General features: G+C 30.9%; 4 protein-coding genes across 6 annotated transcripts in view; 2 read left to right on the top strand and 2 right to left on the bottom strand.

Annotated features, from left to right (window-relative positions):
• Nucleotides 1-1,077: 1,077 nt before the first annotated feature.
• On the bottom strand, nucleotides 1,078-6,177 carry LOC149485815 (NECAP-like protein CG9132). Its single transcript, XM_089699113.1, has 5 exons — nucleotides 5,910-6,177; nucleotides 5,631-5,836; nucleotides 5,321-5,502; nucleotides 4,852-5,033; nucleotides 1,078-4,199 (listed from the first exon to the last, which is right to left on the bottom strand). Exons 1-5 carry the CDS (start codon nucleotides 5,993-5,995, stop codon nucleotides 4,142-4,144), a joined length of 714 nt encoding a protein of 237 aa, XP_089555239.1. The 5' UTR covers nucleotides 5,996-6,177; the 3' UTR covers nucleotides 1,078-4,141.
• A 1,889-nt stretch (nucleotides 6,178-8,066) lies between these two features.
• Pef (penta-EF-hand domain containing protein peflin) lies at nucleotides 8,067-18,121 on the top strand. 3 transcript variants are annotated; one of them, XM_089699128.1, is made up of 6 exons: nucleotides 8,067-8,091; nucleotides 8,461-8,512; nucleotides 8,990-9,028; nucleotides 16,873-17,104; nucleotides 17,340-17,483; nucleotides 17,879-18,121. In XM_089699128.1, the coding sequence occupies exons 3-6, from the start codon at nucleotides 9,020-9,022 to the stop codon at nucleotides 18,097-18,099; spliced, it is 606 nt and encodes a 201-aa protein (XP_089555254.1). In that variant the 5' UTR covers nucleotides 8,067-8,091; nucleotides 8,461-8,512; nucleotides 8,990-9,019; the 3' UTR covers nucleotides 18,100-18,121. The 3 variants fall into 3 exon arrangements, with proteins under 3 accessions (XP_089555254.1, XP_089555252.1, XP_089555255.1); XM_089699126.1 differs by lacking the exon at nucleotides 8,067-8,091 and adding an exon at nucleotides 8,217-8,370; XM_089699129.1 differs by lacking the exons at nucleotides 8,067-8,091; nucleotides 8,461-8,512; nucleotides 8,990-9,028 and adding an exon at nucleotides 10,293-10,840.
• A 360-nt stretch (nucleotides 18,122-18,481) lies between these two features.
• On the bottom strand, nucleotides 18,482-22,184 carry Prim1 (DNA primase small subunit). The gene is made up of 7 exons (XM_089699139.1): nucleotides 21,895-22,184; nucleotides 21,553-21,806; nucleotides 21,263-21,432; nucleotides 20,684-20,882; nucleotides 20,249-20,459; nucleotides 19,294-19,633; nucleotides 18,482-18,581 (listed from the first exon to the last, which is right to left on the bottom strand). The coding sequence occupies exons 1-7, from the start codon at nucleotides 21,895-21,897 to the stop codon at nucleotides 18,562-18,564; spliced, it is 1,197 nt and encodes a 398-aa protein (XP_089555265.1). The 5' UTR covers nucleotides 21,898-22,184; the 3' UTR covers nucleotides 18,482-18,561.
• Nucleotides 22,185-24,850: 2,666 nt separating this feature from the next.
• milt (trafficking kinesin-binding protein milt) overlaps nucleotides 24,851-26,848 on the top strand; it is a 45,984-nt gene continuing 43,986 nt past the window's right edge. Inside the window, exon 1 of the mRNA XM_089699138.1 lies at nucleotides 24,851-24,939. The gene's annotated coding sequence lies outside the window, so the exon portion shown is untranslated. The remainder of the gene's footprint in view (nucleotides 24,940-26,848) is intronic.

Here is a 26,848-nt window from a genome sequence, read left to right on the forward strand (position 1 = left end):
CACGAACTATCCACATCCAACGTATTCTCGACATTTCAGAAAATAATAGGTTAGGTACTATTAAAATGCGCAAGGCACTTTCGCTTTCTTCACTTTGGATCCTCGTTAATGGAATTTCTGTGTCGCCCTCCTCAGTTTTCTGAAGCACATTAAACATAACAATCTCAATCTAATATAATCACGCAGGGGTTAAACGTATTAGGCGCTGGCTGATGGAAAGTTTGTAGGATAGCATTTTATAATAAATAGCTGTGGCTCGCGGTTTCACCCGCATTGCTCCGCTCCTGTTGATCTTAGCGTGATGATAGGTATACCTATAGCCTTTAGCCTTCCTCGATAAATGGGCTATCTAACACCGAAATAATTTTTCAAATCGGACCAGTAGCTCCTGAGATTAGCGCGTTCAAACAAACAAACAAACAAAGTCTTCAGCTTTATAATATGTATTAGTATGAGTAATAGTATGATGAGTTGACAATGATTTCCTAATCGTTGTCAATATGTGAAAACTTAGGTAAGGTGCATGTTTCATGATCTCATTCTAATTTCTAATGATAGATTAATGGTTATGGTAAACCGTAAAATATACTTGTACACGTATCTACTAATCGAAAACTTAAGTCTTAAAAATTGTGTATGACGTATTTTATTTTATTTTTTTATATGTAGGTACTATGCCCTAACGACCGGCTTTAAAAGCATTGAATTTTATAAAACAAAAAGTGTCTCCGTCGTGATGTAATTGAGCGCGGAAAAAGTTATTTTGAAGAGCCTACCGTGAAAACTGTCCATTCTCCTGTTGTTTACATATACATAAAATTAAACATCTGTAATTAAACAAACAACAATTATTCATATGTTTATTTTCTTTCCTTGTTTCGGCTATTCTAAAATCATGAGCATCAGCCAGCCTGAATCACACCGACGTAAAGAACTGAGTTCGAGACAAAATGAGTTCATATACTTATCCTGAACTGATCACATTGACATAGTTTACCATAGAAGATTCTAGAATCAAGTTTGACTGATTTGAGTTTTCTTATATCAGCAACCAGAGCTTAAATAAAAATGCGGCAGTTGTAACTGTTTTTGATTTATTTTTGTACATCATCAAGTAGAATACCAAGAACAGATCATCTTTATGTAAGAAAATAAAGGATGTAGGTACATGATATAAATAATTGTTTTATCTTCACTTATCTGCTATTTACATAAATATCTATGTGCGACCTGTTCTTTTTAACAATTTTCATATTTTCATCAACGTTGATTTAGAGCAAAAACAATCTACGACAGCTACCTATAGCTAGTTAATAATTTAAAAATACTAACCACCTTCATTTCTGACTACTTAAGAATTTAAATGAAACAAATGTACGCTAACGTTATATTTTTATCGGGAGAGCTTTGAAAATATTTTACATAGCATAACGTAGAGTTAGCCAACAATAGAGTACGAATAATAATCCCTTTTTTATTTTAACCGACGATCCTAAAAATGACAATTCGTAGCGTTTAATGTTTTTCTATATGATACATATATGATAATAGATTTAACTGTTCTAATAGATACATGTAAATACATTGAGATTGCTAATTTTAATTCCATAAGAAAACGCTCAATCCTATATCTTATTATAGTAAGTAAGCCAAAAGTAAATAATATAATGTAGGTGAGTTGGGGTAAGTCCGGACATGGGGTAAGAACGTAAACATCAAAAATTCGGCGAATACGAGCGTATTTTTTTACGGTGGCAACTACTTGTGGTGGTACTTTTTGTTTTGCATCGACCTTTAGATCCCGGGCGTCGCACCTACGAGCCATTTCAATACGTCTAAAATCCGTCCGGTCTTACCCCAACTCACTTTATTGCACAAGTCAGAAATGTAGTGGTAGATAGTTATATAAAGTAAATAATAATTAATAATTATAAACGGTATGAGTAACACATCATATACAGATAAAGATTATATTATACACTATTGCATACACTCGTACACAATAACAAAATATGTACCTATTAATAACTACTTTAAATATGTGATAATAGCCTATGAAGTAAGTGCCAGATGGTAAAAAACTGCGTTATGACGCATTAACTAACGAAATAACATCATTCATTTATCATCTAAATGCTCAATGATAACTAATAAGGTATCATTAGGCAAGAACAGCAACGAAATATTGATTCTCATTATACATTATACAATGTGGAAATTTTCGATGGCCCTGGAGGGAAAGTACTTGAAATACTGGTGATAGCGAGTTTTGCTGAAAGGAAACATTCCTTTATTTTCGAAGATTTTCGAAAATTCACTTGCATCGACCGGGAATCGAACTAACTTAAAAATTGAAATTTGTTATTTCATTCTTCAAATCGACGCAAATAGGTCTTAAACTAGTAGATATTTTCGACACATATTATCTCTAAAATGGAATACATTCAGCAAAATTTCTTATCTCCAGTATTTCAAGTACTTTCCCTCCAGGGCCCATCGAAAATTTCCACACTGTATATCTTTACAATTCACTTTACTTCATATAACTGCCATGTATACTTTTGAGTCTACACAAATGTTCTTCCAAAAAAAAAAAATATACCACTTCTTGTAGACTTCTGTCGACATTTTTTCTTCTGGAAACAAAATAAATCATCGTATTTTAATTATCGTGAGCCGTCTATAGTCTCTATACTCCAATTACTACGCTCTAAGTCACACCAATACAATTAACAACGTTATAATATGTAGTACAACTATGCAAGTTGCCAATGATTAAACATTAAAGTACAATTGCGAAATAATTATACATTTTCACATATTTTTTATATTCTACAGTTAGAAAGTGATAAGCCTAGAGATATGTAACAAAGGCAATAATAAATAATAGATCAAAGCACATTTAACTGGGATAGGTTCATAAAAAGTTACAATCGAATCATTGATTATTTTTCTTTGTACTGACGTTAATATCACTAGTTGAAGTGGTATTTCATTATTGTTTTATAATTAAGGAAGAAAAGTACTCAAATTATTATTGTCATGTCTACGACCTACTTGGTTATTTGTAATGTGCTCTTTCTTCGCTCAAAGCACAGCAAAAAACCGCAATATAAAAACAGTTAAACATATTCAGATCAGAGATATTCGGACGTGTAGTATTGAGCACATAATATCTACTCGGCGCAAGACTTTTAATGCTTTTTATTTACGTTAGCATTCATAAGGGCACTTTCAAATTATGCGTTTCGTGTCGGACGCGTTAGACGTACAGCGCACGGACGATCTTTTTTCACACAAAACGCTCGGTGCGGCAACAGTGGGGCACCGCGAGCTTTTGGATTTGAAAGCGCCCTAAGCCCCATATTCATAAACATTTGCTAACTATATCAATCGACATGTTTACTGTCAACATTATACTATGAAATGATCGATTTTCACATTGCAACATTGTGTATTGAAGAGTTGATATTACAAGTTCTCATAAGAACTTTTCCAAGGAATGGCAACAATAATACAGTTTTCGGCAACATTGTCGATTGGGTGTTGCTGAACAAATGTTTATTTGGAGTATGAAGCTTTTGATTGCTTATTACAAATTCCTTCTCTTCGGTATGCCACAGACTGTCATTGTAGGATCAATAAATTAAAGAAAAGATTGAATGTACGATAGATATTGTTCTAAACATCTTCATTCTTTCGTATAATGGCCGGTAATAACACAATTATATGATTATACACCGATTTTTATGAGTCTTTCTCATTCTATCAAGATATCCTACAGTAAAACATAAAAGTTATAAGTAAACACAAATATGGTAGCCCATCCCTGATCTATCCAAATAAAAATTCGATGAATACTGTATGCTATAAATAATGTGCTGTTATTATAAAGATGCCTTCAGTATAATTAGTAATTACATTTCAATATTTTTTATATATTATATAATATGAATGCACACCCATAACAAAACTCTTATAGCTGTTTATGAACAATTTTAGATGACTGGAATTTTTACACAGTTAATATTTTTCAATTAAGTATATAACTGACTAATTGGTTAAGTAAATTATGTAAGTATTGTGCAACACCCTAAACAGCATACATCAACGTATTATATATATATACATTTCAATAACTTCAAAATTGAACCCAATTCTGTTGATTCGCTGGGGTTGTTGGCTTTTGACTTGCAGTTCTGAAATATAAAAATAATAAAAAATTAGCAGTTTTAAATAATCCTAAGTAAATAATGTATATGAAATTTTTATTGAATCAATAGAATAAAATTAAGACTATAAATATCAATAGTGAAGATTCATGCTATAGGTATGCAAATTGCAAACATGGTAAATATAAACAGTTGTAAGTAATAAAAAATTATTTTTACCATAAAGAAATTGTTATTAATTCTTATCTACTATGAATATTGCAATTTGCAATAATGCAAATGGAAAGGTCAAACAGGAATCACTACTGCTTTATGCAATGATAACTAACTATTAAGTATCTATAGGTTACTGTTAGCACTACAAAAATATTTTTATTCAATAAAGCAATCTATTAAGTCATTTGGAGTTTTATTTACAAGTTTATTACAATTTTTTTTTTAATCCATACTAATATTATAAATGCGAAAGTAACTCTGTCTGTCTGTCTGTTACTCAATCACGCCTTAACTACTGAACCAATTTGCATGAAATTTGGTATAGAGATATTTTGATACCCGAGAAAGGACATAGGATAGGTTTTATCCCGGAAATCCTATGGGAACAGGTTTTTCTTTGAAAACGCGGGCGAAGCCGCGGGCGGAAAGCTAGTAAATAATACAATATCAAGTGACTACATACCCAGCAGAATTGAAATCACCCCACTCAGTGTTAGACCCAGTGGGATTAGCTGATGATGGAGTAGGCACGTGTTGTGGCGAAGGTGGTGGTGGTAGTTTGGAACCGCCTGGTGGTGGTGGCAACAAGCCCCCACCTACACCCCCCGTGCGACGGGGTCTGCTTGCTTCACTACCGTCTTTCTTCTAAAATAAACAATAAAATGAGAAATATTCTGTATAAATAGGCATGATTAATTAAGCTTGACAATTATTTCTAATGGTATTATTTAAATAGAGCAAAACTTAAGTAGTCTGTCATGAGATGTGCTTAGAAAAATACATTCAATACACATAAGGTTGAGTTCCAACAATAATTATAAGTGGGCATTTACTGACAAAAAAACAAAAATAGCAAAATATTTGTTACAACATACAGGAATAAAATTAAAAATTTCATATAAAATAGAGGAAAGATAAACCTATTTTCATACCGTTATTTTCATGTTAATTTTTATTGTTTCTCCATCCTTAAAACTGAGATCAAGCTGCTGCTGCTGCCCCTGGTCTGATTGTTGCTCATTTCTCAAGTGTTTGAAATGATCTTGAAGTGCAACATTAAGGTCAAAAGAATCTGATCTATCTCCAAAACCAAGGCCAATGTAAGCACTTCGACCTAGAAAATAAATGTTATAATGTAGAAGTACCATAAACCCTACTTGTGATTTTAATTGAGCTTAAAAAATCATAAATATAAATAATTACAATTTATTCTTATTTTCTGAGGATGACACAATTACTTACCATTGTCATCTTGTATTTTCACAACAAAATACCTAGAGCTGTCTGTCACAGACTCAAGGGCAACTCCAGGATATTTATCTATAGGACATTTCGCGAATAGTTCTCCAGAAGTTTTATCTTCCAACTTCATGATTAACTCGTCGCCTTTCGCGACTAAACGCATACGCCCCGTCCATTGAGGTTCTTGTAAGTTCCAATCAGCTGCCCTAAGATAAGCAATAGTTAGAAAAAACGTAACATTATAAAATTTATACTCAGTTAAAACTATTTAGCTCTTACCTGTATCCTCTATTGGTAGTCCGAGGAGGTATTTTAAATACAAAAACTTCATTTTTAACAAGTAACACACTTTCATATGTTTCCATTGTGTTTAGTTCAAATCTGTTGATATAAGTTAATTGTTAAATGCTTATTTGTTTTGAGAGGAAATAACTTTGATATTTATTTCTTATTAATGTATTATTGTATTCTACATAAATAAATTAATAAATAGGTACGTGAGTCGTGACAAAATAAACGATTGACGATTGTGACTTTGAGTTTGACGGTGGTTTGACGTGTTTGGCAGAGAGAAGCTTAAATGTGGCTTAAATAAATACCTATAACCTATTACTTACTCTGTGGTATTATTCCACCATTCATAGCTCGGAGGAATTAACAAGCCTGGAGAAGTAACAATTAATTGAACGTTTCTTATATAGTGGCTCTCTTTTATTCAATACCCTAATTAGTGCGATAGAAAGAGACAACACACTGTTATCGGCTTGGCATTCAAATCCACATGTAGCCACTTTTTGTTCTAAAAATAGTGCTTGCCATAAATTTATCGAATACTAAAATATCGATAAATAAAAAAATTGAGTTATAAAATTGCTTGAAGATAATTTACACGAATCTATTTGGAATTATTCATTTACGATGCGTACTGACTGCCTTGCATTGTATGGTAGTGGTATTTATAAAAAAATATTATTAGGTATTTCGGTTTAGGTTTTTTTTATGGTTTCGTAAAAAGGTACGTATTTTTTCCTGTTTTCATAGATTCATTCATAGAATTATACGGAACCCTTCGTGCGCGAATCTGACTTCCACCTGGTTGATCATTTTACAAATCAATAATCGTATCCTACTAATATTATAGAAGCGAAAATATATAAGAATGGACATTTGATACTCTTTCACGTAAAAACTACTGAATGAGTTTTTATGAAACTTTACAATTAAATTTTAATTTATAGTTTAAACATCAGAATAACATATAGGCTACAATTTACCGCGGGAAAATAACTCATTCCCACGGGAAAAAATTGTTTGTTTGTTCCCAGAGAACACGCGGGGCACCTCTAGTTTAAAATAAATTTCTTCAAATAAAACAAATAAACATTTAATTTTTTTTTACAACATTTTAATTCGATACTTAATTACCAAATAACAATATTTATTATTTAAAATAGATGCCACCGTAAACTTGTGGCACAGCATCTCTGCAAAGCACTTTACTTTTCTTCCCGTCTGATTCGAAATGATTTGAACAAATCCGAGAATGTTTTGAAGGCTTCCAATTTTCCCTGTGCTATAGCTTTAACCCGAACATCTTTTAATTTTTCTCAAGCCAGAAACCTGCAAATAACAATAAAATCCATACTTAAATACCTTTTTTTCTCCTAACTTAAAGCAGTCATTATCAATGAAGTACTTCGTTCCTACTCAAGTATCGATAATTGCACAACACTATGGAAGTTATATTTTGCATTTTTTCTAAAAACTAAGCTGATCATGATTTCATTTCAATGATTACGGTTAGATAAAAAATAGATGATTATGAAAATAACGTAAATTCACTTATTTATAACACAATTAACAAAATAATTGATCAAAACACTAACCTGTGAAATGACAAATTCCTATCTTCATCCGATTTCCCAGTACTACGGCTTTTACAGCCGTAAACAACACAAGCCATGTAATCTTTAGTCAATTGTCTTTTCATAAAATAACAAATTAAACTAAAACACTCGTTTTTCACTTCAAAAAAAATTATTAAAATAACCAAGCGATGATCACCAGACTGGTGATCAAAACAAATTGAAATGGCTACATGTCATTTCAAACTGTCGAACTGACATATATCTGTCCTCTTTTTTCGCATGACATTTTGCCATAAGCTAGAAAGGCCAAACTAGTGCGTTATTGTTCAATTAATTGTTACTTCTCCAGGCTAGTTAATTGCTCCGAGATTCATAGAAATAATTTTAGTTAGAAAGAATTTTAGTTATGTGGCTGTGCATATTATATTACTTGCTCTGTGGTGCAAAATGTTAATTGTTTGTGCTAATAATTATGAAATAAATCGTTGTTTCAGTCATTCACTGCACGGCACTGGCTATGTGACTGGCTACGTAGGATAATGCCACTATTGCATACTTAGAGCGTTTTCACATTATCCGATCCGATATCGGGGGTAAGTAAAATGTTCATTTCAATACCTGTCTTTCACATCGTCCGGTCCCGAGAATGGTATGCTTATCTTCACAGAACAGCTTATCTTTGTGTTATTTTCCTACGTCAAAATCAATGTCAAGAACATTACTTGCTCTGTCAAATGTCAATAACAAATTAGAGGTGATTTGTCTTACTAGTAATTAGACATAATTAAAACTTTTGTAGAGAAAATAATTATTTTATTACGGTAATTAATAGAATCATCCGGACTCGTATATCTTTTAAATAAAACGTTAAGGTAATAGAACAAATTCATATTCACTTTGTATTCCCAAGTAATATACCTTATCCAAAACTTAATATTTTTATGTTTCTCTTTATTTTTCAGGTCAACTTCGCTACTTAGTGATAATCAATTTAAAATCGAAAATAAAATATAAGTAAGACTTCGTATATATCATAAAACTTCAGTAAACCCAAATATTTATTTGCACAACACTATACAAAAAAATAAAAATTTAAGTACTCACAACATGCTTACACAAAATTAATTTCCCATATTTTAATGTATTCTCACCAAACAATGTAAACTTCTAAAACCACTTGGTTATTGTATGCACTAAAAACATTCATAGCGGAAAGGTTTTGGATGCCATTGTAATATCAAGTTGTAAAAATATTGATGTTTTATGTAAGACTTTCCAATATCGAAATAAAATTATTATTAGTTTATTGTTTTAGTAAAATTTGTATGTAAATTGTAATTATATGCATTTAACCTTTCCAATGAGAATGTTTGTGAAACACCTTTAATTGACATATATGTGCTTACATATTTTTATATTCGTGAATATAAGTGCATGTATACGACTATGTTATAACTATACAAATCTTAGAATATTTATTTGTGTTCACAGGATCTAGAACAACAATCACAATAAATCACTATGGCTTATGTAAGTAACCAATCTAACAGTAATCTCATACTTTAGTATTTTAAGCTGTTTGGTACACAATACACATTTTTCAAACCAAAAACTTATTTATGGATAGCACATGGTCTACTTATCAGCAGGTTGAGTTGTGTGATGGATAACTATTAACTATTGACTGTATATTTGTTTAATAATAATCATGTGTAATATGCTATGTCAAACAATTAGTTGTTTTATACATAATATTATGTATTTGAAATTTGAATGGCAAGCTAAAGCTGAGTTCAATAACATCCTCATATTTTTGTGTGTAATAATTTTTCATTCTGTTTTGCAATGATGGCTTTAAATGTTGCAACTTTTTAAAAATTAACTTCTTACTTACTTACTACTTTAAATGAAGTGATAAAATTGAAAATTTAAATGAAATAATCAAAATTTCAATTCAATGGAACTCACCCAGTTGAAAGTTTTGAAGTGAATTGAGAACTCCTGTTTTTAAAGTTGGTTGAAAACAAGTCAAAAAATAACAAATAAGAGATATATTGTGATTATTTCTTTTCTTTTATCTCTTTTTCTCAACATCGTAGAATGAGACAGACATAAAATAGATCCCAGAGGCATCCATCCCAGTCCAATCCGCTCAAAATAACAATTATTTTCATATTCATACTTTATTATATTTTAATCAGTTTGTAATTAAGTATTGCAAGTGTAAATTCATAAAATTATGTATAGTTTATTATCAACATTTTTTTGTTCTTTCTTATGAAAAACATTACTTACTTAGTATAATGTTTTTTAAAATGTACCTATTAAAAAATAATTGCAAAAATTGTTTATTGCATAGCCATACTCATTTTTAATGCCTTAAATCCTATAACAAATTATAAGGTGTCAATCCTCTTGCATCTGAATAATAAACCCTAAGCCCCTAAGGTATACCTATCTTTTTTTTCACAAGTATTTATATAATTTTATCAAAAACGGTCAACCATTAAGGGGGTGTTCATGCCTAAACAATGGACTATGGCTAATAATATCTTTATTTAAATAGAATAACTGAAATTTAAATCCATAGTACGTACACAACATTATTAATAAGTAAGTAAGTATTATTTTGAATTAGTAAGCTACAAAGATATAAATATAATGTAAATATGCATTTGAATGTCTTACAACCACAGCCTACCAAAAATATCAAATTCAGCTATATAGATAGTAACGCCATCTATTGAGTAAAGATACACAATAGAAAACTCGTTTCTACTACATATACATTTTCTATCGTCTTTGTCATTAAAGAAAATGGCGGTCGTGTTGAGAGCTGTAAATAATGAGTGGTGTTGTTTTTCTGTGTTATATTGCGTATTAGTGACAAAATGTAATGCGTTAATAAAGTGCTATTAAGCGGACTTTTGTGGGAACTCTAAGTGTAAACATATTTTTGTTTGAATTATGTAAGAACAAGAACAAAACATCGGTTGCATTCAATGAATCGAGCTTCTTCGATGCATAAAAATGGGAGTCTCCCATATTATACGCATTGTGACGACGATTTTGATGTTATTGCGATGTTTTACGCTCGCTGAAAATAATGAATGCCCTCAAAAATGTGACTGCTTGGAACAATATGTAGATTGTTCAAAAAAAAATTTGGTAATCGTGCCAAGAATTCCTAAGTGGGTGGAACAACTGGACATAAGCTACAATAAGTTGAATGAAGGCGTCACTGAAGGATTGGATAAGTTAATATCATTAAAGATATTAAAACTTGACAAAAATGCGATACAACGCATTCCGAGTTTTATTGATCAACATCAAATACAAGAAGTTAGTCTAAACAGAAATAGCATCATGTCAATAGACGTCGGCCGATTTCCGGCAAATAGTTCAATGAGAACATTGAGTTTAAATAGTAATCATATTAAAGTGATTCAGGATGGAGCTCTAAACAATTTAACTAACCTTATCACTTTAAAACTGAACAGAAATGAAATATTATCATTACCTAATCATTTATTTATGTATCAATCTAATTTGAAAACATTGGAACTCAATCATAATAAACTGCATGTTATCAATGGTCTACTTTTTCAAGGACTCTCCAATTTGACTGTTTTGAAAATCAAGTACAATAATATAGAAAACATCATGGATGGTGCCTTTTTTGGATTTAAATCTGTGAATTTACTGCAATTGGATCACAATAAAATTAAGAGTATATCTAAAGGTTGGATGTATGGCCTTGAATCGTTAACAACATTATCATTGTCTAATAATTTAATATCACACATTGATATTGGTTCCTGGGAGTTGTGTACAAATTTAGAGGTGTTGGATTTATCTCATAATTATATAATACAAATAGAAGGCCGTACTTTCCAACATCTTACCAACCTCCATACACTAAATTTAAGTAGCAACAATATATCATCAATATCACAGGAAGCTTTTAGTCATATTATACAATTGCAGTCACTATACTTGAATAACAACAAAATATCATGGACTGTAGAAGACATGTCTGGACCCTTTTCAAAATTAACAAATTTAATAACTTTTAGTCTATCTGCAAATCATATTAAATCAATAAGCTCTAGAGCATTTGAAGGCTTAACAAATGTTGTAGAATTGGATCTAAGAAACAATAATATTACATCAATACAACAGCATGCATTTGATTCCATGACAAAAATAAGAAAACTCCATTTTAACACTTCATCTCTGCTTTGTGATTGTAATATTCTTTGGATGGTTAAATGGATTAGAGAGAAATTAGATTCAAAGTTAGTAACTGCTACATGTGCATACCCAGCTGAAGTTCGTGGTACATTAATATCTAAACTTAAAGAAGAAAATTGTGGTGATTCACCTAAACCCAAAATTGTTGAACATCCCAAATCACATTTAGCTATCAAAAATCGCTCTGCAAATCTAGTGTGTTCTGCTACTTCAAATCCTTTTAGCAATATGACTTTTCTATGGAGAAAGAATAATGGCAATGTTAGTAATCCTGTGGTATATGAAAATGTCACTTTGACGCATAAAGGGCAACAAGCTACATCTGTATTAATGATTCCTGACGTATCACATACAGACTCTGGAAAATATCAGTGTGTGGTAAGCAATAAATTTGGAACAACTTATTCTTCAAAAGCTAAAATGAATATTGTGACATTTCCACGTTTTTTGAAAACACCCACTAATGTAACAGTGAAAACTGGTGAGACAGTCACATTGAATTGTGCTGCTACAGGAGATCCACCACCAGAAATATCATGGAAAAAAGATGGTGGCAATGATTTTCCAGCAGCCAGAGAGAGGAGAATGAATGTTATGCCAACAGATCATTTATTCTTTATAGTAAATGCAAAAACTACAGATATGGGTGTTTACAGCTGCGCAGCAAAAAATCCAGCTGGTACTATCATAGCAAATGCAACATTGACTGTTTTACAAGAACCCTCCTTCATAAGAGTACTAGAGAATAAAGAGGTAACTAGTGGTGAATCAGTGGTCCTACAGTGTATGGTCCAAGGGTCTCCAACTCCAGTATTAAAATGGTTTAAAGATGGTACACCCATTGTGCCCTCTGAACGTCATTATCTTACTGGTAATGATCAATTGTTAATTATTATTGGTGCCAAGTCAAGTGATGCAGGTCATTATGAGTGTGAAATAACAAATGACTTGGGAACCAAAAAAGATATGATAGAATTGAAAGTATTACCACCTGTTGCAATAATGGTGAAGGAGGAAAATATGACAGGTATTATTGTAATAACGGTAGTGTGCTGTGCAGTTGGCACATCAATAATTTGGGTTGTTATTATCTATCATACTCGCAGACGTATGGCAGGTGCTGTGCGTAACTATCCCACCGAAAGTGTGAAAATGACACAAGTAGTGCATAGTGACAGTGACTCTCCTCATATGTTCCCCGATAATATATCTGAACATTCTTCATGTAAGGACAGTGGTACAGGTGACTCTGCGAAACAAACTAGTTTTGATGGTGTGCCCACTGATAGAAGTGAACAAGTGCATTTTGAGACTGCTTTATGTCATAGTTATTCCCCAGTGCCAGAAGCACATAAGCTTCTACCTTCTTCCTTCAAACCGTCTATTCAAGTGTGTGTCACACCAGCTACTTATAGTTTTTCTAGTCACAGTGGTAATGTTTAAGTATATTATGATGTATTTGTATTAAATTTTTAATGAATATTGTTGTTAAAACATTGCATTTTCACTAACTGTATGCCAATATTTATTCATAGTTATAATTGTTACCTTTTTATCTATCTATCTACATACATATATATAGTATATATTTTAACATAATTAAACTACTCTAACGAAGTGAAACTTATACAGTGCCTCAGTATTTGTTGTTAGTGGAAAAGCATTGTTCATTAGTGTTTTATATACATTTATTTTAGTACAAAATGTAATAAACTTGCCAGTATTGGTTTGATGTAAAGACTGAATGTCATTTATGTGTTTGTTTGAATCTTGTTATTTTCTTATCTTTATATTTAGGCAATAAATATAATTAGAACTAGTGAATAAGATTTATTCTAATTTACATAATGTTATTGTCATTTGCCTGTAATTTCAACTTTCATGTGATTGTATGGTAGCTACATTGAATTAATGTTTGTTTTGATGAATTGTATTAACAATTTTTTTTTACTTGATTTACTGAGTAAGTTACTTGACATATTTTTGCAGTGCAGCTTTTTAAAATTATTTTTATATTGCCTGTAACAAATAATATAACCAAGTAACAATAATTGATAGACTTGATTAAGATAAGGAAAATTAAGCTTAGAAATTATGTAATTAGAGAAGTGCTGAGATTAAACAATGTAAATGGGCACAAAGTAATGTAAAGCTTCACCTATAAACCATAATAATGTTGTAGTTATTAGTAACATCATAATACGAAAAAAAAATAGGATTGATCTGAAATTTGCCTCAACCCTTAGTTTTTACATCCACTTTAAGAGCTAGCGCGCACGAGCAACTTTGTCTCCGCAACTATTTTGTCTCTCCCATCAATTTGTATGGGGAGTTGCGTCGCTACGTGCGCGCACTTTCATACTAGCCCATGGGTGGGAGAGACAAAATAGTTGCGGAGACAAAGTTGCTCGTGCGCGCACTGTCTAACAATTTAAATCAATGTATTTTATGGCTATAAATAACATAAGACTGTTTTACTGCTTACACATGCAAAATATGAAGTGTAATGAGCTTACTATGTGTATGTAATAACCATTGACTATTGCCTAATCCTTCAATAATTGATATAGCATTAAATTACCACAATATTTCTTTCTTTAGTTGTAAAATATAGATTTGAGGTTATTGATTAGATAATATTTATTGTACATAATAATTTGTAAACAGGATTACAGTAGTGAAAATAAATATTTATATCATCAACAGTAGCTAGTATTCACTTGAATTCTTTAAAATTTTCCTTTTGAATGGTACCTACATAATATATAATTTTTATGTAAAGAATAACGGAAGTTTCCATAAATAAACCCAGATAATTATTCAATCAGAAGCTATTCTAATTTACGCTATGTTGACTCTTTGTTGTAAATTAAGTTTGTTTGAATATGTTATGTGAGAAATTGTTCAATTACTATCATTCTGGTTAAATAACTTTAAAAAGAAAAATCATAATTTATACATACCACCTTAGATTAAGGATTGGTCTCCGCGCGCGCGCTACGACTAGATACCGCCCCACCTAAAAACAATAGCTCTGTGAGTGCGGCAACTCTTTTCTGTAGTGTGTGTTAGGCAATTTGTAAAGACGCTAGTGTGTGTGAAGAATTGGGCTGCCAGCTACATAAATTTTACCTCATAAATGGGAAATCTGGCATCTTGAAAAGAAGTTTGAAAAATATTTTTTTCATCCTGACCTGGCTTGGAATCGAATCCATGAACATGTGACTCAAATCCACTTGCGACGCTACTATACTATAGTCACAAAGGTTGTTTAAAAGTAAAAAAGCGGAAATAAAAAAAAAAAACATACATAATATATGAGTCAGTTAAACATGGTTAAACAGAAATAAATTATTGTATTATACTTTTTTATACATGTGTTAGTAATAGTATTGAAAAAAAAAAGTTCAAATTATTGCTAAAATATTTCCTCAACCACGTGTATTTTTTTGGATATGCAATACGGCAACACTGAATGGCGTCGTATTTTCGTAGAAAAATTTTTCGAAGTAAAGGAGAAATTTCGAATAATACGATACTTAGTGATGGTACGTGATCCCAGTGTCTTTCTTATTTTTTGATGTATTATTTTTAAATAGTTTTATGACACAAATAGGCATTTTACTTCAGATTTTGTTCAAAATCTTTATAAATTATCGGTTCACCCTCTCCACACAATGCTTGTGACACGACTGGCTTGGGTTAAGTTGGGTACGCCGAATTCGGCGTACTATAAGTTGCCGCATTTTTCAAGTACGCCGGCGGTATCTAGTCGTAGCGCGCGCGCGGAGACCAATCTATAATCTAAGCATACCACATATTTACGTGCATTTTCTCAGGACAAACATACAACCATAGACAATATGAAATTTTATAATATAGTTTATAATTTTGAAGTTAATTTAATAGTACAACGAAATATTCGTAGACCGGTGCAAAATGCTAGTATCGATTTGACCATTTAATACCCGTTTATACCTGGCAACCAAATAGTGACCGGAAAAAAATAGGCAACCTAACGTTTGCATATTCTATGGGCGTCATAGGTACTTTCGATTGAAACTGTTTAATAATGAAACCGGTGAAATGTTTAAAAAAATCTATTTTCAATAAGTAATTAATTAATCTTATTCTGAACTGAAATATGTTAGGCAACCCATTTGCAATATATTATTTATATTTTATTGAGATATTAACTTTAATTTAAAATATGTTTCATATTAGCATCGCGGTGAAGGTCGTTTTATATCGGGATCCTATACAATTACAATAACAATGTACCTTCAGAAATTAAATGCACTTAATTTATTCACTTTATAGCTGTTTAATTTGACCAGTCAGAACACAAGGGTCATATTACTTGTATAGAATTATAATTTTATAGTACTGGCGTTAAAATAAACCTTAGAAAATAAATATGGTGCCTTTTGTATTCCACGAATCCTGCAGACTAAAAAGATGTAAATCTAAAAGTACCTATATATTCTACTTACTATAAATGTTATTGCTAATGAATATTGCTTGAACAGTTGTTTCAAGATGCCTGGTAACTTTTCTACAACCCTCATGTAAATATTATATTAGTAACATACTGCTATTTATACCTACTTTATGGAATAAAATATTTTAAGCAATTTATATATTTTTATTTAGTAAGTACCCACTTTTAAAATAATTGAGATGATTTTTATAGCTAATAGCTTTAAAAGTTTACCTTTCTAATAGTGGCGCGGCGCAGCATTCCATGATATTGATGCAATGTATCAAAATATGTGGGTGGGGACTGGGGCCCACAAAAAAGCAACGGTAACAACCGACAAGTATTATCTCAACAATCGAATTAAATCACAAAAATGCAAAGTTGTTATATTTTGCATCTAGTTTCTTGACCCTTTTTTATCAAATAAGTACAATAGACTAGTAGGACAATTCAAATCTATTATAAACTAAGCTATCTTATTAGGATACATACGTAAAGGGGACCCCATACCCGCCTAACTACGCGACGTCCATGTTAACTAACTGTACCTTATTTTGATTCTGTCGAATTAAAAAAAGTTTTTAAAATTCGTTACAGCCGGTCAGTATCAATATTTTTAAATATTTAAATTTTATTTTAGCAAGGATATGGTCAACCAGGTTATGGACAACCACAGGGCGGACAATTGGAAGTGGGACATGGTCCTTATCCCTCAATCGGTCCTGGAGGCAACGTCTCACCTCAAGTGGTGCAATGGTTTCGCGCTGTGGATAAAGATCAATCGGGATATATAACAGCGGCTGAATTAAAGGCCGCCCTAGTTAACGCACAGGGGCAAACATTTTCTGAAACTGCTTGTAACTTGATGATAGGTAAATATAAGTTATTGTCTTCTGTTTGTTAATAAAGTTAAATTACGTGTGTTAAGTTTATGCACTTCATGAAAGAAAGAAAGGTAACAGTTTAATCAGCAGCAATTTCAGTTTAATACACACACTAGTTTTAGCATGATATTATGTATGCTGCATATCGAGATCGATACAGATAGACTGACACACAAAAATCATTTTTAGATTATTGTTCTTTAGTCACCTTTTGTCCTTTCAGGAATGTTTGATAAGGACCGTTCTGGGCACATAAACGTTGAAGAGTTTGAAAAGTTATATACTTACATTAATCAGTGGTTAGCAGTGTTCAAAACATACGATACGGATCAGTCGGGACAGATCGACGAACAGGAATTATCGAAAGGTATGTATAAATTTCGATTCAAACGAATCGTATAGATATTTTATATAAATGTATATTTTTTTATAAAACGATATCTACTAAGACGTATACAACCTTATCCTATCAATGTATGAGTGAGTTTCAAGAATAAGCATACTGCTGGTGGCCGAAAGACTAGGCGTTGCCGCGGTATGCCATAGAGACGAAGAAAATCATTTTCTATTCTTTAAGTATTAGTTAAAAAAACATCTTTTAAATTTAGTTTCACACTGTTGCAATTACATTTATCCAAGATGCAGTGTGGTAGTTATATAGATGGAAGAATTATTATTAAAATTATTAATAATTCATATAAAACGAGAATTATTAGTCTGTCTGTCGTGTCTGTGTAGTGTTAAAATATTTTTATGTTTCAGCTTTGACACAAATGGGATTTCGATTTTCGCCGGAATTTATCAATTTTCTGTCGAAAAGAAGTGACCCTGACGGAAAAATTTCGGTTGATAACTTTATTGTGTTATGCGTCCAAGTCCAACGCTTTACTGAAGCATTTAGAGCCAGAGACACTCAACAAAATGGAACTGTAACTATTGGATTTGAAGATTTTCTAAATGTAGCATTGAGCTGCTCTATTTAATTAAATTGATTCCATGCAAAAATTGAGTTCACGAAAATTAAGTTTTGTTGTAGAATGGTTGAGAAGTACTAAGGATTAAAGTTTAAAAAAATATCGATGATAATTGAAAAGTGAAAACTATGGGATTAAAATATGAATAAAGGCCAACAAAATGTTCAGCTTCAAAGTCACAAATCACCTTTTGCTTGTTCTGCTACAATTCAGACATGTTTCTGAAGCATCTTATTTTAGAACAACTTAGTAATGCTGTTTTTGAATGTCATATTTTGTGCTTAATAATTACTTGAAGGATGAGGTCCTAAGATCTTTAGAAGATAATGAGATAATACGACATACATAGACGAATGGATCTGACCAATTACTGAAAATTATAATAAAGATATATTTTATGTGCATTTTTTATTAATTAATAAAAATATAAGAGAATCCACGTTTTTATTTTTTCCTCTGATAATTTCCATATTAAAAATCAATAGATACACCTGAAAAGAAAACATACAAATTAAGAAGATATTAAACAATTTTCTTCCATTAGTTAAATCTTTAAAAATTGAAAATTAAATGTGATTTAAGTGCTTGCAAAATTAAGCTGTTGTCGATTATTAGAAATATAGACATTATACATAATATTCATCAAAACTGTGGTTATTTGAAAATATATAAAGGGGTTTGGGTAAAGTTGGGGCCGTGATGTACTACTTTCGCGGCCATCGATGAAACTTCCACATTTTAAAAGAGCAATTATATATTGTCCGCAAAAGTTATTATGGACACAAATCTCGAAACCTATTAGGAATAGAGATATTTGGTTTTGTATTATTCATTTACATAAAATGTAGATGATTTATTATAAGATGTTTCTGAGTTTTTTAGGTTTCTCCTTTATTTATTTAAGAATTCTAATCAAAACGTATATGAACGCTTATATACGCAATATAATATTACTTTTTAAAATATCCAAGTTTCATAACTGGCCGCGAAATGTCATCACGACGCGGACGCCACTAGCTCATACAAAAGTACCCAAACCCCTTTCATATCTATACCAAAATAAATGTCACCTTGGTGTAATACAGTGCATAGACAGTGCCCATATTGGCCAAAATGGATATTAAATTATTAATACAATAAGCCAGACTAGAAATAATGAAATCTATGGCATCAGAGGTATAAATAAATAGCAGATTAACTCACTAGGTTCATTTTTCCTTCTCATGGCTTCAGTCTTTTCCAAAGTAAACACAACTTCTTGAAAATTCTTTGTAGCAGTTCTCATGTTTGCTGAATGTTGCGCATTTTCCTTTGAACTATCATCAAGCAATGAATTGATTGTGGGAATATCATCCAATTTCATATTCTTAGCATTTTCGGGTTTAAATACAATAGATACTTTCCCTGTTTTTGGATGTATACTAAATGGTGATTTTAGTAAATGATTAAATCCTTTAGTTACATTAACATCAAGCCTTGGATAGCAATACTGGATTTTCATCTCCTCTATTAAGTACTTCAACTTTCGCATAGCACTTCCATTCTGAAATATTTATCATGAATTACAATGAAATCTTATAATTAGAATTAATTTGTCCCATTGTTTCTTTCACATTACAGCAAGCAAGGTCACCAACAAATAAATATAATTTAATAAAATGGCTTGGACATTAACACCACATTATTGTTGAAAATATCAATAACACATTTTTGCTTGCTAATAAAGTCATAGTGAAAATCGAGAAGTGAAATATCCAAACTAATATTATAAATGCGAAAGTAACTCTGTCTGTCTGTCTATTACTCAATCACGCCTTAACTACTGAACCAATTTGAATGAAATTTGGTATAGGGATATTTTGATACCCGAGAAAGAACATAGGCTACTTTTTACCCCGGGAAATAGGATAGGTTTTATCCGGGAAATCCCACGGGAACGGGAACTATATGGGTTTTTCTTTACTGCATCTCTTCGCGCCATTCCGGGGCGGATGCCTGACCAACTCAGCCACTCGTGACCCGCCAGAGCAATCGAATTTATTCTATTCTTTCAGTTTTATGTGTCTGGAGGGACACACCACGCATTCAAATGCTTAATAAATTTATATTTATAGAGTATTTGAATGCCATAAAACCAAAAATATAAATTTAAACATACTTGTTTACAATGTTGGTGATACAAATTAACAAATGTTTCCCATCGTTCTGGTGATGATGCTGGCATTTTCTTCAATGTCTCTTCTACTTGTTTTCTTAGTGTTTCATCTGGAATAATTTTTACAAAGCTGCTTAGTCTTTCTGGTGTTGATAGGAACTCCTGTTCTTCCATTATATCATTGAAATATTTATCAATTATATTGACTGATCTCCTGAAAATATAAATAATAGTTTTAACATGTATTCAATAGCAATAAAACCAACAAATAAATACTATACTTTATTCATATAAATATAAATAATATTAATAAAATATTGATAGATATTAGATTCCACAATATTTGTTTTTATTCATGTTTTTTTCCCTAATTTTGATAAACTGATAAGTTTATCAAAAGTTACAAAACATAACATACTTAAACTTCTGATAACTTACTTGATACTAGAATGCAAATTATCACTTCCCAAATGAACTTTTTTATACTGATTATCTCCGCCTGTTATTAGACACATGTAATCTGCAACTGCAGCTCTACCTGGACTATCCAAGGTCCTGGCTTCATAATCTGACACCCAGCAATGAATACCTCGCCTACCAGAAAACACCCACAATATGTGTTGGAAACCAAAATCATCTGAAATTAATAAAATTTAAATAAGAATTGTTTTTATACACAATACAATATAGATCATTAACTCTTAATAAATACAATAATTGAAGCCAAAACAAGAATATTAAGACTAAGAAATAAATTGTTTTATTTCAATTACATGATGAATCACATAAAAGTACCTATGTGTAATTGAGTACAGTTTTTATAGATGCAAAACATTAATAAAGAACCATACAGAGTTAGGGGTAAAAGTTAGTAAATAATTTAATAAAAGCAAGCAACTTTTATGTTTGGTCATGTTGAAAAACATCATTTAGCCGTTGCCATAGCTAGCACACCTTCAATAGCAATAATGTCACAGAATAAAAGGGATATAATTTTTATCAAAGATAAGACCGTACCTTTTAAAGCAACATTAATAATTTCACACGCTACAACCATGAACCTCCAACACTTGTCGCATACATTTGCTTCTTGACAACATGTTCTTACTTCATCATAATCTGTCAGATCTATATCAAATACAAGCTCTCTAGCCAGCACAATTGCATCATGCCGTCCTATAGATGGTCTGAAATAAGAGGATATTTCTCACTTAATATATCCAATAATAAGAGATTCTTATGTATTTATTCATTTTAAGGGAAAGTATTTTTGGGAAATAAATCTATACAGTTTTTATACTACTTACTTAGTATTATACACAGGCCCAATATCTAATTTATATGGACATTTTTTCTGAAATAATGTTTGTAATTCCTTCTGATTGTTTATAGACAGATATCTTAGATAAATATCTTCTGCTAAAGTAAATGATAATTCTCTATTGGCGAGTGGTTGTGGATAATTTCCACATGATAACCACCTGCAAAAAAGACTTTGTGGAAATAGCCTAGAATAGTATATTGGCAACATATCCGATAGTAAGTTTTCATCATATTGTACCTGAAAAGTATATATATTTATGAAATAAACACAAACACAAATAAATTTAATTATAGTAGTAAAACAATGCACCACACGAACTACTTACCATTATGAAATTTTGACTTTTACCAATAGAAACCAACTAAGAAATTGTGAATGTACCTATATAACGTCTTACGTATTACACATTAATTTGAATACCTATTTTGGAGTTAAATTTATATTTTATTTTAAATTTTTTGAAAGAGTAAAAAAATTCTTCGAGTTTGGGCTTCAAAGTAACTGTCACATTTTCAAATTGTCAACTAGCGCGCGAAAAATAAAGTTGCTAGAGAAAATAAACATAAAATAACTTTTAATTTTTTATTTTCTATCTACACTGTACTATAAAAAAAAAATATTATAGCGCGGTACTTTGGTGGTAGTACTAGAACATAATTATTTCACAATTTGATCATATTGTGTATCCAAAATTTTACAACAAGAATTTAAAAAACTTTACATCTTTTATCTATTTTTGCTATATTCTGTGAAGTACCCCTTATAATTTTAATTATTTTAGTGTAGGGTAGTTGACAAAATTATTTAGAAAAAATCTTCAAGATCAAGATCAATCAAGAATCAAGATATATCAATGGAAGTTGATATAAATAACGCTTTTCTATTGGCTGTTAAACTTCCTCTCAGTAAGTTAAAAAAATAAATATGAGTATTGTGTTTTCAATTTATACCTTTAAATTTTGATACCATTATTAATAAATTTAAAACTTGTTTCAGGTTATGGACTGTCTTTATTGCATTATAATTTATTAAGCAAAAAATTAGAGGAGGACCTCAAAACATTTTTATTATTTTTATTGGAAAAGCCTCTAATTACAACAATATTTTTATCATTTTTTGTAGGCGGAATTACTATGATTCTATCAATTTCGTTTTCATTGTTTCTATTAGTATTTCTTCTTGTAGCATACATAATTTTATTTGAAGGTAGGCTGTAAATGAAATTTATTACAATATTGTGAGAGAGTTTAAAATTTTTCTACTCTTATGTAATAATATAATTATACTTTTTATTTCAGGTATTATCGTAATACTTGTGTTTGCTATAGCAATTCAAATGACGCTGATGGCTTTTTCCACAAACATTGTGATCAATTGCATGAAAAAATTGTTAAATGAAATTTTCAGATAAAATTTTATAAGCGTCGTCAATATGTATTTTATTTAATGAATGTGTACATAGCTAATTCGTAAATTACTAATATTAGTTTTGATTATATAATCAAATTTTCAATAATATATATTAATTCAACGCTGAATTTTTTACCACAGCTCTAAATTATAGAAACTCTTATAATTTATATATATTGTTTTCACGTAATTGTTGCCATTATATACAATTATACTATAATTTTAGTCAAAAATACATGCATCCTCGAACACGATCCAGTACGATGAATAATGTTTGATCAAATCAGTTGAAAGATACGAATTGACAATTTGACAGCACGGAATCTAAATTCTGAAGGAATATTTATAATTTGTTAATTTTTATTTGGAAAATTGATGACTGTTTTTATCCATAACTTTACTGAATTTACAACTTATCTTTATAGATATTTATTTTAATAAATAGAACAGTGTTGTTTGCTTTTAACATTAGAAATAATTATTTACTGACAATGGTTTGGTGCGAAAAAGGCTGGTGACCACAAGATTACCTACTGATGATGTAAAAATGCCTGTAAGTATTTATTTCATCTTCATTGAATAATTTATGCCTTCCAAGTAGCCATTCTGAAACTCATAATAAAAAATTCTAAATCCAATAAAATTATTTTATGAAAATCTACGTAAGTACCTACTTAAATTTAACTTGTGTTGAAATACAAGATGCCAAATTCCTTTGAAGAAATATTGATCTTTGTTTCTCATTTAAGTGAATAATTAATATATTATACGTATTTTATTTTCTTGTTTCTTTCAACCTTAGCATTACCTACTTAAATTACTTTTCTTTTACAGAAATTATTGGACTTCAAGGGCGATTTAGAAAAATAATTTTGTAAGTATTTCCTATTGAATTGAATAATACTACCTAGGTATGTAAAAAACATACTGTTGATTATGTTAAATGACCAATGTTTTATACCTACCTATGTATGTTTTTTAATATGATTTATCAGGTCTATTCTAAGTTGGATTTATAATGTAAACAATCATATTGTATTAGCAATGAATGATTCAATTCCTATAATAAGATTAGATATAGCTGATATCCTTACATAATATACAAAATTTTATATCAACAAATCTTGAATTTTCCACTTTATATCAAAGTAAACTTGAACAAAGTGCAAAATGGTGTATTTTTTGTTCCTTCTTTGTTTGTCGTCTAAATAGAAGTAGTGATGATTTTAGAAGGTATGGAATAAGTAATTTATATAGAAGATTCTTAGTTTAACTATATTCCAATGTTAATTATTACTCTTATATCTGTATTCAGTATTGCATTGTTCTCATTATATAATGTGTGCAATATTTATTGAGTGACGAAATCATTTTTTATGCTAAAGTTACTCTACTCTAAATCATCATAACACGAGTATTTGTTAAATCTTATTGAATATGCCAATTATATTTTATTGTTTGATTCATACAAATTCTGGCATTATTACAAAACATCAGAATAGATAAGTTCATCAAATAGTATATAATAATTACATGGATTTGATGCGAAACCGAAAAATAAAATAACAAAAAATTAGAATGTCATTATTAGTGAAAGCCAAAATTTCTACAAATTTTCCTTTAAATTTTTTTACTTTTTTATTGTTATTTCGAAACATAATTCTTTGATTGAACATTAAAATAAATAAATCTGTATGAGTTCCACTATAACTGGTCTAGTTTCTGAAGCTAGAAGTATTAATGGCAATTATGTGAGATAATTCTTCATCAGACCTGAAAGATAAATTATTTTTCATATTAATTGCGATCATAGAGCACTACGATAAATTTCGCTTTGGTATATCTTGTAAAGATTATTGTGTTTTTTTAGAGTACTTCGTCAAGCTGGCGGCCCTTCAGGATGCGGCTCGCGCGCCCTCGCTAGCTCCGCGCGCAACACGTCACGTCGCTACTATAACTGGTAAGGACTAGGGATAGATCATAGATTACATGCCAAGACCTCCCGTTTCCTATTCTTTAGTCCCATTTAAACCCTGTATTAGGTTGATGCAAAGCCATGAATTTTCACGAACTGAATGGGTTATCAACTTTTAGTGTCGTATATGCAAGATACACTTTTTTCTGTATTATATTTATAAATAATTAAAGTAAAATAGGCTGTATTGTAATATGTAGATATTATTAGTAGAAGTATGGTGTTAGACCTTGATTTATGAAAGTGACTGAAGGATTCTGTTTAGGATCACAATAGGTACTGAACTTCGGCAACGCCATACAATTTTTTGGTGCAAGCTGCCATTTATACAATGAAGCATGACTAGCATAGTTAACACGTTATATCGATCGCTATCTCGTAGATAATTGACTGGCTAGCAGACATGTATAAATTGATTAAATATTGAAATTTCCTATTAGAATGCTCATTTGCATCTATATGAAAAGTACATCACGTTTTATGGTCACACTGTATATCATGCAAGAAATTTCAAAGCAAGTGCCACCGATTGGAGCAAGTGAAAGTTACTATTCAGGATACACTGCAAGTGGTTCTGTACTGGTCTGTTTTGTTTTGACGCTAAATAAATAACAAGTATTGAAGCCAATATAACAAAGTATTAGCGCACTACAATCGTCAGGGTTGTTTACCTTGAATGGATTTGTCGATTTTCACGCAACGACGCGTAAGCAACAACGGTTCACTTTGAATGAGTCATACTTATATTAGGATGTGTAGAAATAGTAGACCTTATTCATATTGTATTAAGCGGTATAAGTAGATTTTTCTAGTATTTACCCGTTTATTAAAATAACCTCCTAAATTGAGCTACATTATAATTTATTTTAGATTAAACAGAGTACATTATTGCATAGACATCTAACACGTCTATAAACCGCGTCTAAAGTTATGCTGATATTCGAAAGTGTTTCCCGAAAGTTCAGCAGACTTACGTCCACTATGTAACAGTGGTCTCAATTATATTTGATTATCCTCGTTGTCATACTTGCAATTGACGACCTGACGCAAACGCACACAGCATGACTCACATGTTCACATTCAATTAGGATTGCTACTCTCAACACAACATTTATGACACTTACTACATGGAGTATGTGCTTATACTTCATTTTTTTGAGTCAAATAAGACTTTTAATTATTTGTGGATTTGTGCAAGCTGTCCTGTTAATTCTATTTTACGTAATCTTATTGGAGAGTAAAGCTTCTTTCTTTTCTATTAACATATTTAAGTTTTTAACATTTATTTAATCGCATACATATTTGAGCCGTTTGCATAATACTGTTAGCAAATTTCAAAGAGTTATTATTTTTAAATAATAACTAATAACACCAATAATACGAAGCGTTCTCGCCGCCGAAGCCACTCGTGACTCGACTTGTATCGAAATTAGAATCGTTATCAAAAATTTACATTCATTAACCGTCTCGCTATTACAAGGTAGAGTGCACGTAAACAATAAAGGCTTTAGGGTTGGCTTTATGAATGGGGAGCAAAGATAGAAATTTTGCTATTGGCAAAGTGCCAAGGTTATTCTGGGCGGGCGGGTTGCGCACGCGCATCCCCAGTACAACGCCGCGAGTCCGCCGACGGCGGGCCTATCGTACTTACGCTCTGCAATTGATGTTATATGTTTAAATTTTTTCGTGTGTGTTTGACATATTATATGTTGCGGTTATATGAGTAGAATTATTGTAAAACTTGAAATAAAGTTTATGAAGAGTATTAGCATGTAATGTAAATGTAACGTAAAATTTAAGTATGTTTTGAAAGATATCCTAGAAAAAAATGTTTCACCTATTATATAATTAGTAAACTTCAATAGTGGTATATACCGCCCAGTTAATTTATTAT

This window comes from Colias philodice, chromosome 9, assembly GCF_061535455.1.
Source record: "Colias philodice isolate Cphi_HAF_F1 chromosome 9, ilColPhil1 Martin Lab GWU primary, whole genome shotgun sequence".
NCBI lineage: Eukaryota > Metazoa > Arthropoda > Insecta > Lepidoptera > Pieridae > Colias > Colias philodice.